We start from the raw sequence: 18,218 nt of genomic DNA, 5'->3' as shown, positions 1-18,218 counted from the left end.
CTCCCAAAAGGAGTCATTATCCATAGTCCCGCTGAGCGGGAGAGAGCAGGAAGAGGACCAGAGCGATGTCAGGACTCGTGGAGTCCTCCGCCTCCCGCGGTCTCACGCTTTCTGCTGATGGATTGTGATGTGAACGCTGGTCTTACAAAATGCTTAAATCACCAGCACGGCAAAATCCAGATGTATGCTCCCTAAATCAAAGTAAAGATCAAGGTAATGATGAAGACGGGGGACACAAGAACATGGGATTCTGCAAACGGGCGTGTTCACACACAGTGCACCAAGAGCAATGAACAGCAGCCACAAAGCTTTTTTTACAAAAGGTGCTGCACTCTGTGGTTTTTAGAGCGCGGTGTTTCCAGAGAAAAAAAATCTGAAAATGTCACATCAAGCACCTTTTTCTCAGCCCGTCAGTCATGACAAAGGAGGTGGTTTCATTTTTTGTTTCACAAAAAGGACAAATGAAGATGTTTTAGTCAAAGATGAAAATAAAGACAAAAAAAAAATGGAAATGGAAGCAAATCCTGCAGCCAGGTTCCAACATCTTGTGGAAAGCCTGAAACCAGAAGAGAGAAGGCTCTGCAGCAACAACAACAACAGCAACAAAAGAAAGAACACACTAAGAGAGAGAAAAAAAGCAAAAAAAAAAGCACCTGAGAGTGAACTGTACAACTGTACACAAACACCTCCCGCTAAAAGCATTCCTGCTATCAGCCGACTACAGAGGCTCTTCCAAACAGCTTAAAGGATATTAATAAAAAACTGTTGGCGTATACAGCCGGGGAACATGCAGATATCTGAATTTAAACTAATAAAACTCTTAAGTGCGTACACTAAGGTTTCCCAAGGTACTCTGAGGTATTTCAGGAAGGAGAGAGAGAGACTGTGGAGTTTTTTTTGGAAGTCATTTTCCAATACATCAGAACAGCATATACGAGTACTTCACAAAAAGTCAAGGCCACGCCCCCTTTTGGGGGAAAGAAAACCGAATCTCCCATAGGCTTCAATGCAATTTGACGTATGTTTGTAATTTTGACAAGTTCATATCATCATTCATCTCTTGTTTAACATTAATAATAATTTGCAATCCTGCCTGAATCTGAGCGTTCGTGATACCTTAATAAAGGAAGGTTGATCTTCCCCCGTCCAACACAGTGGCCGAATATTGCTCATCCAAGCATCTTTACATATTTGATTGATATTTGATTTGGTGTGGCCTTAGGTGACGTATTGCCGGTCTGATGTATACTTTGGGACACACACAAAATTCCATCCTCCTCCATTGTACTGGGATGACTGCAGATGTTTCAGAGACGCATATCTCAAAACCTTGGCACATGAAACTGAAAATATCTGAGTGGCCAGACAACACCCGCGGGGTGAGTTAGAAAATACATTTTTAGTATTTTGGGTGAACCGACCCTTAGGGAGCGGAAAAAGCATTTTAAGCACCCTTGCACAGGATTTTGACTTGGCCATAAAGGAACACACAAAAACACATCACGAGCTTTAAGCCTGGTGTGAGGCAGCCGCTGGGGGGGGGGGTTCAGTGGTAATTTACAGCTGTGTTGGTTCTGCCTCCACTGGCTCCAGTCCAGACCCATCTGAGCTGTTCAAATAAGCTCCTTATTATCATGTCTGAGGGAGAGGAAGGCAGGGGAATAACAGCATAGAAATACTGTACGGTGGCCATTAAGTGCTGAGCCGTGGTGCTGCCAGCTCAAAGAGGAGCTCTCGGTCCCGTTCTGGTTAGAGGCGAAGGCGAGGAAGCAGTTTAGTGAATGGCAGTTTATATTTTTTCACATCATAGTGGAATTATATCATGTTGGTTCAGCTGAGGTTCATACGACCTATTTTGTGGTTTAGGTGTGAGGACTTGGTGCTTGACCTCACACTATGCAGTGGTGCAGTGCAAATTAGCGGTCAAGATACACAACAGAATCTGCAGCGTGGTGTTGTCATTAGAGGCAGAGCCCTGTTCTAGTTATAAAGGCCACCACAAACCGTTTGTCTTCATAAGAGTCATGTTTTTAGAGCTACAAAGCTTTAAAGTCATACTTCACCCACAAAATTACTATTTACTTCTTGCATGCCTCTACGGCGAATGGAAAAATAAAAAAAAATGGAGAAAAGTCTTGATGAACTGAAGTAAATGCAGGCCGCGTTAAATCGTACTATTATGTGATTAAGTGTTTTAAAGGTCCAGTGTGTAGGATCTGGCGGTATCTAGTGGTGAGGTGTGGAGATTGCAACCAACTGAAGCCTCTCCTGTGTGCCAAGCGTGTTGGAGAGGCACGGTGGCCGACATGAAAACCCTCTATAGAGCCATGTGGATCAGAGCCAGTACGTAGAATGTGATTGTACATGTGAAGTGAGTGGTGAAGCAAGAGAGAGAGCGACGGCAACGAGAGCGAGTAACGTTATGTTACTGTGTGAAACATGGCGGACTCCGTGAAGAGGACCCACTCCCTATGTAGATATAAACAGCTTCTTCTAAGATAACAGAAACAAGACAACTCTTGTTATCAGGTGATTATACGCTAAAGAAAACATACCTATTAATAGTATATTCCATTTTTGCCAATAAATCCCCCTAAATGTTACACACTGGTCCTTTAAATAACGATGTTTTAGCGAAGAAGCTCGAAGATGTTTTATTTATTATTACTTTTTTTTGGAGGAATGTGAGAAAAACAAAGTTTTCTTCAATAATTCAAGGTAACACAGGGTGAGTATTTGATACACAAAGGGTCCTTTTGTGGGTGAAGTATTCCTTTAAGTCACCAGACAGGCAGCAGCAGCAGCCCTGCATTCTTCTCTCTGTGTGAATGCCTCTCCGTCAGCAGAATGAAGACAACAGATGAGTAACTCTTCTCTGCTTGTTGCGTCTGAGCTGGTCACCGTTCAACAGGAGGCTACTAACAGATGTGACTCACCTACCTCTCCTCCCAGCATCCCTCCAGACTGTACACCCCCCCCTCCAACGCTCTGCTGGGCCTGAGTCACACTGAAGCCTCCTTCCCTCTACTACACTGATCAATGCTCAGTACGGTTAAGAGGCACAATTACAAAACACAAAGAGCTGTCAGAGTGCTGGAAGGCATTTAGCCACCCTGGTGTATACACTGCAGGGCAAGTTACCCCCAAGGCCAATTTAGTTTTTAAATAACAGATAGCAGCTTTTGCTTCTTCACTTTATACCTAGTATCACAGTAAAATGTGGCAAAAATCACACATTGATAATCTAATAATAAAATGGAAACTCTTTGTGTTCAACATGCTCTACAATGAGTGCTTTTCATTCAGCTAATTATTCTCCCTCCCAGCTTCGCTCCTTCGTCCTCCAGCCCGACCCGCAAACCAATTGAGGTCCACTTATCATCGAGGATGTTTCAACTATGCAAGTCCTTGAATGCATCTCGCAGGAGATGAGAAACGAGGAGGCTTCAGATGGTCTGTTTAGTGACTGGGCTGATCTGATGGGACAATAAAACGAATATCAAAGAGTATAGAAGCAAAGAGGCGAAACTCTGGGGCTTTTTTTACAATGGCCGCCATTTTGGACTGTAAACGCCAATAAGTCCATATATTGGCTGTATTTCATCACATTTATTATCTTCTAATACACCCATATGCTGTAAGGCCTGTACTGTGGTGGATGTATTAATGTCTCTGTTCCCAAACAACCGGCTATCGGCCAGTAGCTAGTAGTGCTAGTAGCATGACATCAACAGAATTTAATGGAATTGTAGGCTTTTTACTAACACGCAGGATCAAAAGCACAGGGCACATCCTCTTATACATCCATGGTTTGTGGTCTATTGGACATCTGTTTTGGAGGTCCTTCGCATGAAAGGTTTGAGATTGCTCTCAAAATCTGTGTGCTGGATTTTTCTAACTTCCATTTATGTCCATCGTTCATTTTAGGCTTTCTGGGAAGCGGCAAAAAAGTGCAATAATTAAATAAGTAAGTAAGTAAATAGTTATAATAGTATGCATTTTTATAATATTTTTATTTTTCAACACGTTAAAATTATGACAATAGAATAGAAATCATTTTGTTTTACTTTTGTAGCTCTGCTGCTGGGCGCTGGCGTTGCAATGGAACGTGTAATTGACTTTCACTTCTTAGCAATATACGTTCTTTGACTGTATATACACACTCACTGGCCACTTTATTAGGTACACCTGTTCAACTGCTCATTAACGCAAATATCTAATCAGCCATTCACGTTGCCGCAACTCAATGCAAGCACATAGACATGATCAAGACGATCTGCTGATGTTCAAACCAAGCATCAGAATGGGGAAGAAAGCTGATTTAAGTGCCTCTGAACTTGGCATGGTTGTTGATGGGTCGAAACTGCTGATCTACTGGGTGTTCACGCAAGAGAGAATATCCAGTAAGCAGCAGTTCTTTGGGTTTAAAATGCCTTGTCGATGACAGAGGTCAGAGGAGAATGGCAAGACTGTTCCAAAACAGTGAACAGATCTATAATCAGCACTGGAACGGCAGTCAGTACTTACTTATTTCAACACATTTTAGGTCAGTACAGCCTCATGATTCATTGCAATCTCCTCAAAATGACGCTGGACTGAGCGAGGATGCCTCGGTTAGTAAATACATCTCCTCCGTAATCCACAGAACACATTTCTGTAGCCAGTAAGTCCAAAGAAAACTGTTCATAGTGAGTTGCAACTGCACTTTCAATCTCCACAGGGCAGCTTTGTGTCAGGCAGTCATGCTCTCTCCAACCTCAACGCTGCTGCTGCTACAGTGCGCTGCCCTAAAAGGATTACTCAAAGAATGTATATTTTCATTATAAAATTCTAACTGAAAGTATGAAGCCTGGCCCTTTGCAGAGGTCAGCAGCTGCTGTCAAACAATTGTTGCTTCCACGATACATTTCAATATTTTTGGCTGAGCTTCAGAGCTATATGTGGAGATGATGTATTCAGTAACGATGGAGAAACTATATGTTTAAGAACATACTGAGTGAGCGTATGGTCCGTGGGTCAGAGTGGATTAAGCTGCAGGAGTGCTTTGAGAGGATTTAATGGATGTTTGGATACTTTTTGACACTAGTTTGGCCTGACTGAGTGTCGACATTGGGATGCACTGTGAATCCAAACTACTGCTGTAGTTTTCCTTGAAGGAGCAAGAAAAAACTGCAAATTCATGAAACTAAAATGCTCCAGGGCAAACAGCAGAAAACTAGTAACACCACCGAAGAAGAGCCGTCTTCTCCTCCTCTCTGGGTAAATAAATCTTTTAAAAAAACAATATGTATGAATGTTGTTCATTTATATTCTATTTTATCTAACACATCAGAGGGTGAGATTGTGAATGAATGAGAACTGAGACTCATTCTGTTTATGTCTAATCCGCTCTGCTCTTATTCTGATGTGTGTCGTCTACAAGCGAGGCAAACAGAAAGCAACAAGGGGAAGGAAACATCCGCTACAGATGTCTCTAACAAGACTTATGTGGGAAAAGGGCTGAATGGGATAAGGGTATTGATTTTTATCTACTTCAGTGAAGCCATAACAGCCCACAGGGAGCACTCAAACACAGAACACAAACACACATATTTGTTCCTTCCCCTTTTTTTCCCTCATTTGTCCTTTGTTCCATTTGTCTTTTGCTATTAAAAGTTTGCAAGTAAAAATAAAAAAAACAGAAGATGAATGCTTGCAGCCAGTTTCCAGTGGTGTAAAAAGGGTTCTGTTTTATATTAGAGGCTAAAATAAGACATATGTTAGCGCTACCTGATGCGAGTCTGGATGTCATGACACTGACATATTGGCACATTAATGTCATGTCGAAGTTAAACCAGTTCCCTTCCTCACAATAACATCCAAGTCCAATGACGGCTCCAATATATAGACCTTTATAATAGCGATTTGCGATTTGATTAGGCAAAGATCAACATCAAACCAATTGTATTGGGTGTGATCATGTTTTACTACCCAGCCTCCTGCACAGCCTTTGTACTGAGGTATAGAAAAAGAGCTACACAAAATCATCAAGGCAATGCAACCCTAAGTGACGAGGCTGATTGTGAACAAGTTTTGTGTAATCAATTTCATTACCCTCCAGAACTATATATTTTTTTCAGATCTGACGCCCCTAGTGGCAGGACTACATTGTTTGTCACTGCCTTCCAAAATTGTCACAAATTACCACTATAAAAAAAAAGTTAAAAAGGACCTACTATGCTTCAGGTGCATACTTGTATTTTGGGTTTCTACTAGAACATGTTTAGATGCTGCTTTAATGTCAAACAAACACTCTACTTTTCTCAGACCGGCTGTGCTGCAGCACCTCTTTTCACCCTCTGTCTGAAATGCTCTGTTTGAGCTCCATAATAGGTCCCCTCTAAGACACAAGCTTTTATCCAAAGCACTTTGCAATGTGTCTCTTATTCACACACGCTCACACACCGGTGATGGCGAGCCACCGTGCAAGGTGACCTGACCATTTTTGGGAGAAATATGGGGTTCAGTGTCTGGCCCCAAAGACACTTCAAAACACTCGGAGCAGAGGAGTCGGGGATCCGACAGCGAACCCCGTCTTGACCTGCTCTTCCTCCTCCAGACTAACTGACTAACAGACTGACTGCTTCGTGTGACTCCCTCCATCTGAAGACTTTGTTGCTCTCCAACGTCAGCCAGAGCAGGATTACAGCCTCAAATACCTGACATGTTTGACAACCTACCAGGATAATCCTGCGCTATAACCACTTTATGTCTAAAAAAACATAAACAGAACCAAATTTAACAACTCACCACGGTCAAAAATGATATCAAGTTCACATCTTTTCTTTTATAGTCGACAACTTTGGAAAACCTTGAGAGTCTACAACCACCATTCAAACAGAACAAATAGTGTTCAGCATGAAACACTGTTCCAACACAACTCAGAGATGAAGATACATTATATAATTAGCCTTTATGTTATTGAAATCAGGAGGGATATTAAAGACAATCTATGCTAAATGTTCTCTCAGGATTCAAATGCAATTTGATCCGCATCACAAAGCGCCTGAGAGTTAGTTTACAACAGCAATACATTACATCTTTACAATATATATATAACACAGTACCACAAAAGCATTCTTAAGGAAAAATAACTGAGGACTCTCATAAAAGGGGAAATGCAATAAAAAATGAATTGAAAAAAAACAAAGTGATTTCGCAGCGACAGTGAGGAATGTTTCCATGAACCCTTTTCAAAAGAGAAAAAGGAGAACAACAAACTTGTTACATCTAAATTGAGCCATGAATCACAGTTACGTGGTTGCTATCCCAACGATCAGCTTATCCTTACATCAGTCAATAGTGCAAATAGCCAATGGTAGGCTTAGTTGCTCCCCCATGGCACCAGCTACAGACCAGATATTGAAGGGCACTAACATCAATTAAAACAGTTGCTTATCATAAAGGGAAAACCAGAAATGCCATTGCTAGACACAGTACATCCAAGTTTAATAATATACCGAGCAAGTTAAGATAAGATAAGATAAGATAAGATAAGATAAGATAAGATAAGATATACTTTTATTGTCCCCATGGGGAAATGTTTCCTGGACTCCGTCCAACTGCAGTTACAAGCACTAAATGAAAACAGCATCAACAACAATAATAACCGATTCCACACAAGACAGGGAAACAGTTTCACAGAAACAGATGTTTCAACACATACACAGTCCACGTACATAACGGCACATACTATCACACACACCATGGCAGGTATTGCACCCAGGTAGTGCACTGCACCGTCCACCGTCTTGCCCGTATTGCACAGACAATAGCCCAATATCACACAGATGCAACATATTGCACTGTCCCTATTTAACACATTGCACTGTCCAACCATATTGCACTGTCGTTATGTTAGCTTTAAGTTAACAAGACTAAAGTGACTTTACAGGAGATGAAGCGCCTACAGTATAACCTCTTGCCATTCTATGCCTCTATCTGTCTTAAGGGGCTGCTGGAAATCTCAAAAATGACTGATTTAATTCAGTCCACAACTACACCATAAGCTAAATAAACCAAAACAATCTTAAACTGTGTCGACTGATTGGACATTTCCATGCTTTATTAAGGCAGTTTTACAAAACCAAGCTGCCCTTCTTGCCTACAGTATTCAGCTGAAGTCGTGGCACTCTCCATGGTGCTGAAGTACCAAGGCGCTGTCCATGGTGCTGAACCTAAGATGCGCTGTCCATGGTGCTGAACCTATATGGAGCTATCCATTGTGCTGAAGTACCAAAACGCTCTCCATGGTGCTGACTCTGCACCGTTGATACAGTCGGTGTCTCAACCTCCTATACATGATCTATTGTTCCTGTCTCAACTGATTTCTGTTCTGATTACTGTCACTTCTGAAGTGCATGATTATGAATACCTCTATCTGTGCAATATATCCTTGATGCAATACACACCTCAAGTGCAACTTTGTTTACATTTTATTTATTACATCTATACCCTACCTATTTTACAAGTGCAATTACCTCTGTTTACATTACATCTATTTTTTTTTTTTTTTATATACTTCTGGTGTAATACTTCTGTTTATATCTATTTATTACATCTGTTTTATATTGCCTTATAACTGTGTGTGTGTGTTTTACCTGTTATATGTTTTACCTGCCTCGTTTAGTCTTGTCAAGTATTTGTTTTAAAAAGCACTGAGCAGAAGTGGTAACTGTGAATCTCGTTGTATTTAATACAGTGAAAATAAAGCTTTCTATTCTATTCTATTCTATTCTAAAAAGAACATGCATGTAAATGGAAGAAAACAATAAAGAAGTCATTAATGTTTGTTGTGTCAATAAAACAAACAAACAAATAAATATATATATATTGCAATATCAAAGGATAAATGTAAAAAAAAAAAAAAAAAAAACTTTAATTTTAATCAATGTGAATCAACAATAAAGCTTTCTATTCTATTCTGTGCTCTTTGTTTCAGATTGTACTGATTTAAGTAGAAAACGAGGAGACAATTAAAGAAAAATGTTTTCTGAAGACTCCCTGAAGATGAGAGGACTCCAGTTTGAGGAACAATGCATGAGGAGTATTATGATAGAGAGACTCTCTGACCTGTATCCGGAGGATGCCTCCAGGTCCGTCCGTGTTGGGCGAGTTGTCGAAGACTCGGTCCCGGTACAGAGACCACAGCCCGACGTTAGGGAGGAAGAGGAGAGCCGCTATGAGCAGCCCGGCGACCTGCAGCAGCCTCTTCTCCTTCCGCCTCATCTCAAGCCCTGTGAAGTGAAGCAGCAGCAGCAGCAGGAGGATGGAGGATGGAGGTGGAAACTAGAGAGTCCAGACCTCTTCTGTTCCGAGAGGAGACAACTTTCACTCTGACTGTCTCAGACTGGAGGTGGGGGGATGAACTCACTGCTTTCAAGCTACTTTAAATACCCCCTATGGACGCTACGTCCTGTCAGGACTTTCACAATAAAACCCCAAGATGCTTTGATTTTTCTCAAGTGCAGTTAATAAAATAAAACATGCAAGAAAGGCTATGTTTCCTGTAAAAACAGTGACTGTGGTAAATAGTAAAATACCAGGAAATTTTTTTTTTTTTTTAGGTTGCAGATTCCAGTTTCGCAATTAACAATTAACATTGCACTGAAATTGCAAACATATATGCGTATGTTTTTGTTTTTTGCATTCACAATGAGATTTAACTCCGCATTTTGAAATCAATTAAATCTCAGTAATTATTTTATTTATTTTATTTATTTTATTTATTTTATTTATTTTATTTATTTTATTTTTTTACCTGCATGCAAAGTAAACAATCTTAGTGTTTTCACAGTCCACCAATGTTCATCAGACAATGTAGGTCAAATGAAACATAAAACAATGATGAAAATTAAAGAAAAAGAGTAACAATGAAACCCCAAGTTGCTTTGATTTTTCTCAAAAAAATAAAACAGGCAAGAAAGACTCGTTAAGCTTTGTTTCCTGTAAAAACAGTGACTGTGGTAGATAGTAAAATACCAGGAATTTTTTTTTTCTTTTGAGGTTGCAGATTCCAGTTTTGCAATTAAAGAGACATTATCGATTCCCAACATGCTCATTAAATTTCATGCATACGATATGATACGATACAACTTTAATGTCAGTTTGCACTGAAATTAATTTTGCATCCATAGGCAGCTCAGTTATACATATACATATATGCGTATGTTTTTGTTTTTTACATTCACGATGTGATATTAGATTTAATTCCGCATTTTGAAATCAAGTGAATCTCAGTAATTATTTATTTTATTTTATTTTTATTTTATTTTATTTTATTTTATTTTATTTTATTTTATTTTATTTTATTTATTTTATTTTATTTTATTTTATTTTGTTTTACATTATTTAATTTTTATTTAATTTTTCTCTTATTTTCTATTTTTTTTTTTTTTTTTTTGCCTGCATGCAAAGTAAACAATCTTTGTGTTTTCACAGTCCACCAATGTTCATCAGGGTAATAAGAAGCAGACAATGTAGGTCAAATGAAACATAAAACAATAGATGAAAATGAAAGAAAAAAAGTTTAAAAAAAAAAAGGTTATAGGTTTTATATTTCTATTAATTGTATAGGTATACTTTGATTTATTTTGATTAATGTTGTTCTGCACACCCACTTCCTGTTCCCACTCTCTTGCAAATAAAAAAAAATTGATGCTTTTGTTTTGAAGGCTAAATCAGCTAACTTCCTGTGGCTTTCTGATGTTCTCTATCAAACTTGATGCAATGAATCATTTCGGTAGAAGACTTGGAGGGATAACCAGTGGATCACATGTTTGACAAACTTCTTGTTGTCTGAATTTAGTGTTTGCTGTGTTTGCAAAGGCATAAACATGTTGAGATACCAGATAGCTAAAGGTATAAACCATGCAAAATATGTACAGCATGTCTGATCAACATCATTTGACAAAGATACGAATCTATGATTGTCAGTGCAGCAGCTTTATACACAAAACCGAACAAAAAGAGAGCAATGGAAGACAGTATCAGTCTCTAGGTGTCTGACGTCAAGCGGTACTCTCTGCTTGGAGTTTTGTATTTATAATCATCTCAACTGAACAGACAGAGACGGTGAATAAAATTGCTGCATTATAAAGTGCATTGTCACTGTGCTACTCACTTCTTACTTAATTAATGCCAGCCATGCTTGACTCTAGACTCAGAGAATCAGAGCTTTTGCAAAACACCATTCCAGCTGAAACCTGAAGGAGAAGGAGCAGAAGCAAGTGTCGGTGTGTTCTTTCACCAAATGACGTGTACAAACACCAGCAGGTGTCTGCCGTGCTGCAGTGCCCTTGAACAAGAATCTTGATGGTCTCAGTGCCCCTCTCAGTACATCCATTCTTCCATGTGCACAAATATCTGAATCAAAAACTAAACATCTGTAGTGGTTCTTATGGTCATCAGCAAATACGTATGCTTACACCACATTTAGATTTTTGGATAGTTCATTCCTTGCTTCATTACACTTACTATGTAAGGGGGATCATGTTATTCCATGATATTTGTTTGAAAGACTATAGTTGGCATTTGTTAAGGGGACAAAAACTCTTTAGGAACATTCACAAGTTACACAGATTTGGTATCTTGTGTATTGCTTCCAGTGGGCACCCTCCGGGTCTGAAAAGTGAAGCCAAGGCAGAAGTGCCTTAAACTTGCATTCTTTCTAACAGCCAGCAGGGGGTGACTCCTCTGGTTGCAAAAAGAAGTCTGATTGTATAGAAGTCTATGAGAAAATGAGCCTACTTCTCACTTGATTTATTACCTCAGTAAATATTGCAAACATAAGTTTATGGTCTCTTATGGTTATTTAGTAAATTATGGCCATAAAGCAGTATGCTTTAGGGTGTGGCTACCTCATGAGGGAGTTGTCCGTATTTTCATATTTTAACTTTAAACGTTTCACAGTGTTTTTAGTTCATGAAAGTTAATTGTAACATTTTGGTCACCAAAAACGACTACGAACTTGAACGACGGCCAAAACCAAAGATGGCGACAGCCAAAATGTCGAACTCGAGGCTTCAAAACGGTGGTCCACTAACCAATGGTAACGTCACTGTGACTACGTCCACTTCTTATATCCAGTCTGTGATTACTTCAAATATTGGAGGCCACTCTTTAGATGTATTTTTTTACACAAAGTGGACACAAATATTGTGAGATAATGAATGAATGATCTTCTTCTCTTATAGCCAGCAACCAAAGTGCATTACCGCCACTAGACAGTGTGTATTGGTGGTTTGCTCCGTTTCCTCATTATATACAAACACATTTCTAAATGAGCTTTTTCTATTTATTGAATTATTTCACACTGTATTAGACCTGCTTTATATAATTTGTAATGTAGTTCTGTAGTGGTTAATGTGGACCATTTTGGAGTTTCATTCACAAAGAGCGTTATATTCACTCATATTAACATATTTTTTTCACATCTGTGTATTTCTATTGTTCCTCTTAAGAGTCGTGAGGAATGCTTTCTGTTTATTTGGCCTGTAGGAGATGATTTTACAGCTCACTTCATTGAGACAGAATGATGCTTCGGTAATTGCTTATTAGGGAAGTAAGGCACAGCCCTTTCCTGAATGAGCTCTGCTAATGGCTTCCAGCACCGACGAGTCAATGAGTGATCTGCCATCAGACGACATTAATTCTGGCATTTCCTCTGCTTTGATGCTCTTGAGAGTTACCTGTGTTTTTTTTTTTTACTCAACCTCTTTGAAATCCACACTGCCTGTGACACGAGCGGGAGGAGTTATAAAGCGTAAATCCCCACCACATTCAGAGGTTGCAGGGTTCATCCATAATTCATGCAGGAAGACGCTGAACAGATTGAATTGTCACAACTCAGGCTGGTACAGATGGAGAGAGAACGAGAGAGGAATGAGCCGTTTTCTCTCTCTCTCTCTCTGAGTGTCCAGGGCAGGAATAGAAAGAGCGGGATTAGCAAGGGGGAGAGACTCCAACACATCCTGGGTTCAAGTCCACTCTGTTAAACAATGTGTCTAATCTTCAGTTAACCCACACTCATTCTTTCTGCTCTGTATATGCATGCCTGTCAAATACAAGGGTTAGAGGAGATTAGAGGGATGCTCGACTGGTTTAGAAATGAGGATTTGTTCATCGTGTGTGTCGGAGGTTACGGGGAAGAGGCAAATCGGCTGCCACTCGAAACAATAATGTATCATGGGACAGTTTGAGGTCAAGAAGAGGAGGTCAGCGTTTCCACTGTGCTATCAGTGACTGTCAGACTATGCAGTAAAGTAAGTGAGAATTACTTTAAAGTAAAAATGAACTGAGCGAGCAAAACCCAATGAAGCTTTGGGCAGGATGACCTCGTAGTTAAGTGTCCGGTACTCATCTGGCTGAGAGGCTGAAGGACAATCACAAGTGAACTAATGGAGTGTAAAAGAACATTTAGGTGTGTATGTTGATATTACAGTAATTCTTCAGTGCAAACATCTGTATATCTCTGACACCATGGTGTGTTCACACATGTAGATACAAAGTTGTCACTCACGAGCCTGAAGCTCGCAGGCTTGTTTGTGATGCAATTTACACACCAATTGGACAGTTATGTTCTTATGTTCTTATATCAATTCCAGAGTGAGGTGTTTCCAGGAATCGTTACCTCCGCCAAGGAGGTTTTCGGTTCAGTTCAGTTTGTTTGTCTGTTTGTCAGCAGGATTACTGAAAAACCACAGGCCCAATTTTCATGAAACTTGGTAAAAGGGTGTAGCATGGGCCAAGGAAGAACCCATTACATGTTGGAGTGAATCTGAGTCATGGGGCTGATACACACATTATTTTTTCATTTTTGTTAACATTGCGAGATAGGGCATTTGGCCTTTTGCGGAGGTCTGTGCTCTCCAAGTAAATTCTTTGTTTTTTATTTCATTACCTCTGCCAAGGATGTTATGTTTTCGGTTTGGGTTGTTTGTCTATTTGCCAGCAATATTACAGAATAAAAAAACACCAACCCGATGTTGATGAACCTCGGTGGAAGGGTGAAGCATGGGCCAGGAAATAAACCATTCAATTTTGGAGTGGATTGGCCTCGGTGAAGGTCTTCACTCTCCAAGAGCCCTTCTAGTTTTATTATGTAGCGTATCCAAGCCCTGTTAGCTCCTTAACGGTGCTGAATGTGAGGGAGCATATATATTGCGTCTGCACAACTCTCAACATGGCAACGGCTGAGCTGGTGGCTTGCAGAAAGCGATGCTAACAGTGCAACCAACGGCAACTGTGCTGACAGAGCTAACAGTGTTTACCTGGGGGGGGGGGGACCAGAAGGTAGATGCTACTCTTCCGCAATGGCGGTCGGGACGACGTTATCAGCTTTAACCGCCATATGAGAGCAGTGTAGCTCACATACACTAAAAACATGCGCAGTCGGCCCAGCTACTGTCTATAAACAAAGCACAGAGAAGTTCTGATTACAACACACACAGAGGGAGAGCGACTTCATTCTCTGCTCAGGTAGACATTACTCCTCTATATCTTTACATTGCAAATAGTTGTTTGTTGCTATATTAATGCTCTGGATATCATATAGAGCACCTTTAAAGTTATATCATAAAGAATTGTGAAGCTGTCAGTCAGATTTTCCTTCATTTTCTTACATTACATATAGTTGAGGGGAATAGAAAACTGTGTTTTTCTGTTTCACGAGGGAATCAAAACAAGTGTTATTGGTTGTCTCCAGGCTGTGGAGGACAGAGGACAGTTGCATGACGTTAAACCTTTGTCAGCTTCCCCATGTCACACAGCTAGATGACTTTAGATTTAGAAAAATGGATTCAATGTATGATACAACAGGAAACCTAATGTTTAACAGTTTACTGTGTATTGAAATTGCCTCTAAATTGAAAAGTGTGTTTCTGTTGTCTTTGTCGTGCTCATTGTATCCATTATTTTACATTTTTGTAGTCTGCACATCCCATTAGATTAGAAGGACACTGGCACATGTGTGTGATCTTGTGTCAGGGATACACAGATGTTTTGCATCGGGGCTAATTACTGAGATATCTATATATACACGCAGTGTTCTTTCACTCTGTTTGCCCTGCATGATTGAAGGTCTGAGACTGAAAGCTGGCATGTAATTAGAGAGTGAAGAGGCTCCTTTTTTTTGTATTAGCATGACTACAAACATTCACGAGTGCTTACTGGCAGAGCTGCAGCAAAAATATAAAGCACAAAAATAAATCTAGATACTGTTTATGTCATCACAAACACAGTTTTCTGTAATAGCCGTGTGTGTGAGATCATTGTAACACCTAATTAACGGAATATTGCCCTTAACCTGTGCCATGCACATACTATTTCTGTTCCCTGCTTAACGTGACAACGCGTTTTTTAATTGAGCTGAACTGTGATTAGCTGAGCATTACTGCTGGCACTGCTTTCCTGGAGACAAAACAGATAAATGTGGGCAATTATTTCTGCAGCTTTAGGTAAAAACTAGCTCACCTTTCTGTAAGTGACAAACTGAAATTCTCCCTGTGGAGAACTGAGCAAGATTCTGTCTGCCTTGTAGCATAAAATGGCTATCTGTGGGGATTTGATAAGGGGTGTTGATCAATACCGGTGACTCCAAAAACTGCTTCTCCGGGTGATGAGTCATCTGCTTCCCAACCTCAGTGTTCAGCCTGCAAAACCCTGTCCCACTGGCGGAATGAATCTCTGAGGTAGGGCTGCATCTAATGAAATGAAAACAGGTATAGGAGCCACACAATCCTCTTTTCTACAACGAAGACCTGGAGAGAGCGTAGACCACACACATACACAAGAGGCAAAACACCATTCACACAGAAGGAGAGAGACAGCAGGATGCAGATCCAGAATGGATCTATCATTATGATAATCAATAAATGTAGTCATTTTGTTAGTCAAATGACAAGCATTCTCCAGTTCAAGCATCTCATTTGTGAAGATTTGCTGCATTAATTTGTCTTATGTGAAAGTAAACTGATTGTCTTTGAATTTGGACTGTTGTTTGGACAAAACAAAACGTTACTTTGGGCTTTAGGAAACTGTGATGGACATTTTTTTTCACCATTTTATAGAACAAGCAGTTCATTTAAAAAGATATCTGTCAATTAATGTGGAGCTGCATCCCTTAAAGCAGTAGTATTATTCATTAGACATTTTTGTCGGATGTCTGCAGTTGCAGCAAGCAACATATTACAACTAGGGTTGGTAATCTTATTCTTATTCTTGCTCTGGCAAAAAAAAAAAAAGAAGAAATGTAGAGACTTTTGTAGCTAGTGCTGCTAGAGTTAGCAACACTAGGCTGTTTTGAGGTTGGATTGTTTTTAAAATCTAGTGCAGTCTTTCTGGTTTCTCAAGATTACCGACCCTAACTTTTAGTAAAGGTGTGACTTGATAATGATAATTGATCAAATCATATCTATATAACACAACGTTTGACATCTCTGGCCAATCAAACCTCATTTTCAAATCCTATTAAAAAGGGTAAAAAAAAAGCAAAGTGAGAAGATGTGTGAAAGTCAAGTGATGAACAGTGTATTAAAAAAAATATGTATATCATGCATCTAAAAAATGACATGCATGGTTTTACATAAAAATGACTTAATATGCAACAGCACCCTCTGAGTCAGCAGGATGTGCTACAGATTGATATTCCCTTGCAGCCTGAGATTTGTGTACATCTCCAAGAACACCCTGTTATGTTTTAATGAATGCTGCTGGTGAGCACATGCAGGACAGAAGTGCATTTAATCACTAATATAGCCTATATGGCTGGAAAAACATCCCATAATGAAACTCCCGTGCTGCCTATGCTTTCTTTCTGTCGGTGATAAAATGGCTAGAAGAACACACTATATACAGATTTATGTGCGAAAGTGCCCTTTCTTAATGCCATGAAAGGTCAAAAAGTAATAATTCACCGGAGAAATTACAGCTGCACATGCAAAGAGCGAGGGGAATGAAATAAGGCATGAATGGCGTGCTGAGTGGAAGAGTGGAACTGATTCGTTTCATGGTTACACTTTACTATTCTCATCTGATGCTTTCTTTATAATTGCTCAGCTTTTCTGTAACAGAGCAATCTGCCGTGTGGCACAGGAGAGTTTAGGGAGGAGGTCCATCCCAAAGAGGAAGCTATTAAACCTCTATATGTTATGAACAGACTACTTAGTGTGAAACTGGCTGCCCATTCCAACATGTTCTCATCCCAACTTGTCACATACTAACTAATAACACGTGCTCACCGTGGATTTAACAAAAACACTTGCTTAGGTTTAGGCAACAAAACCTCAGACTAGCTAAAGGTGAAAGTTGGCATGTGGCTCCCTGTGGATTTTTAAAAATGGAAATAAAGTCATAGGTTTACAAGAAAAAAAGTTGTGATATTAGGAGAATGAAGTCAAAATATTATTAAGTAGTAATTTTTTCTTGTTATGTTATTTTCTTTTTTTCTTGTAAAGTTATGACTTTATTCTCGTAATATTACGACTTTTTTTTCTCGTTAAATTATGACTTTGTTTTGACTTTATTCTCGTAACATTGCAATGCTTTTTCTCGCAAAGTTATGATTTTATTTCCGTAATATCATAACGTTTTTTTCTCATAAAGTTATGACTTTATTCTGTAAATCTTAGATGTTTTTTCCCTCAATGTGGCCCTAATACTCCGTAGTACATTGTCTCTTTGGCCCTCACTGCATTAGACTTATATACTATATATTTAGACTATAAACTGTGTTACCTTCATCATAATGCTCAAATGTTTTGCGGCTCCAGACAGATTTTTCTTTTTTGTTTTGCCTAAAATGGCTCTTTTGATAGCAAAGGTTGCTGACCCCTGACCTAGACAATGGAGCAAACTGATCAACAGGCTTTCAATGTGGATCATATCGGTTTAAAGGACCAGTGTGTAACGATTAGCAGGATCTATCGGCAGAAATGGAACGTAATATTAATAAGTAGGTTTTCTTTAGTGTATAATCACCTGAAAATTGTTGGGTTTTTGTTATCTTATAGAATGAGCCGTTTATATCTACATTGGGAGTGAGTCCTCTTCATGGAGTCAGCCATGTTTCATGTTACAGTAGCTCAGAACGGACAAACCAAACTCTGTTAACTTTTCCTACTTGTGCCGGACTCTATAACATTACATGGTGTTGTCGCCGCCGCTCTCTCTCTCTTGCTTCA

General features: G+C 39.5%; 1 protein-coding gene across 2 annotated transcripts in view; it reads right to left on the bottom strand.

Annotated features, from left to right (window-relative positions):
• LOC119476275 (polypeptide N-acetylgalactosaminyltransferase 10-like) overlaps positions 1–9,336 on the bottom strand; it is a 65,958-nt gene extending 56,622 nt beyond the window's left edge. The window contains exon 1 of one of the 2 annotated variants that reach the window (XM_037749653.1): positions 9,112–9,336. In XM_037749653.1, the coding sequence (XP_037605581.1) occupies positions 9,112–9,267 (156 nt within the window). In that variant the 5' untranslated portion in view covers positions 9,268–9,336. The remainder of the gene's footprint in view (positions 1–9,111) is intronic. The other variant, XM_037749654.1, reaches the window with a different exon arrangement.
• Positions 9,337–18,218: the final 8,882 nt, after the last annotated feature.

This window comes from Sebastes umbrosus, chromosome 17 (assembly GCF_015220745.1).
Source record: "Sebastes umbrosus isolate fSebUmb1 chromosome 17, fSebUmb1.pri, whole genome shotgun sequence".
Classification (NCBI taxonomy): Eukaryota; Metazoa; Chordata; class Actinopteri; order Perciformes; family Sebastidae; genus Sebastes; species Sebastes umbrosus.
This window is presented reverse-complemented; position numbering and strand designations above follow the sequence as displayed.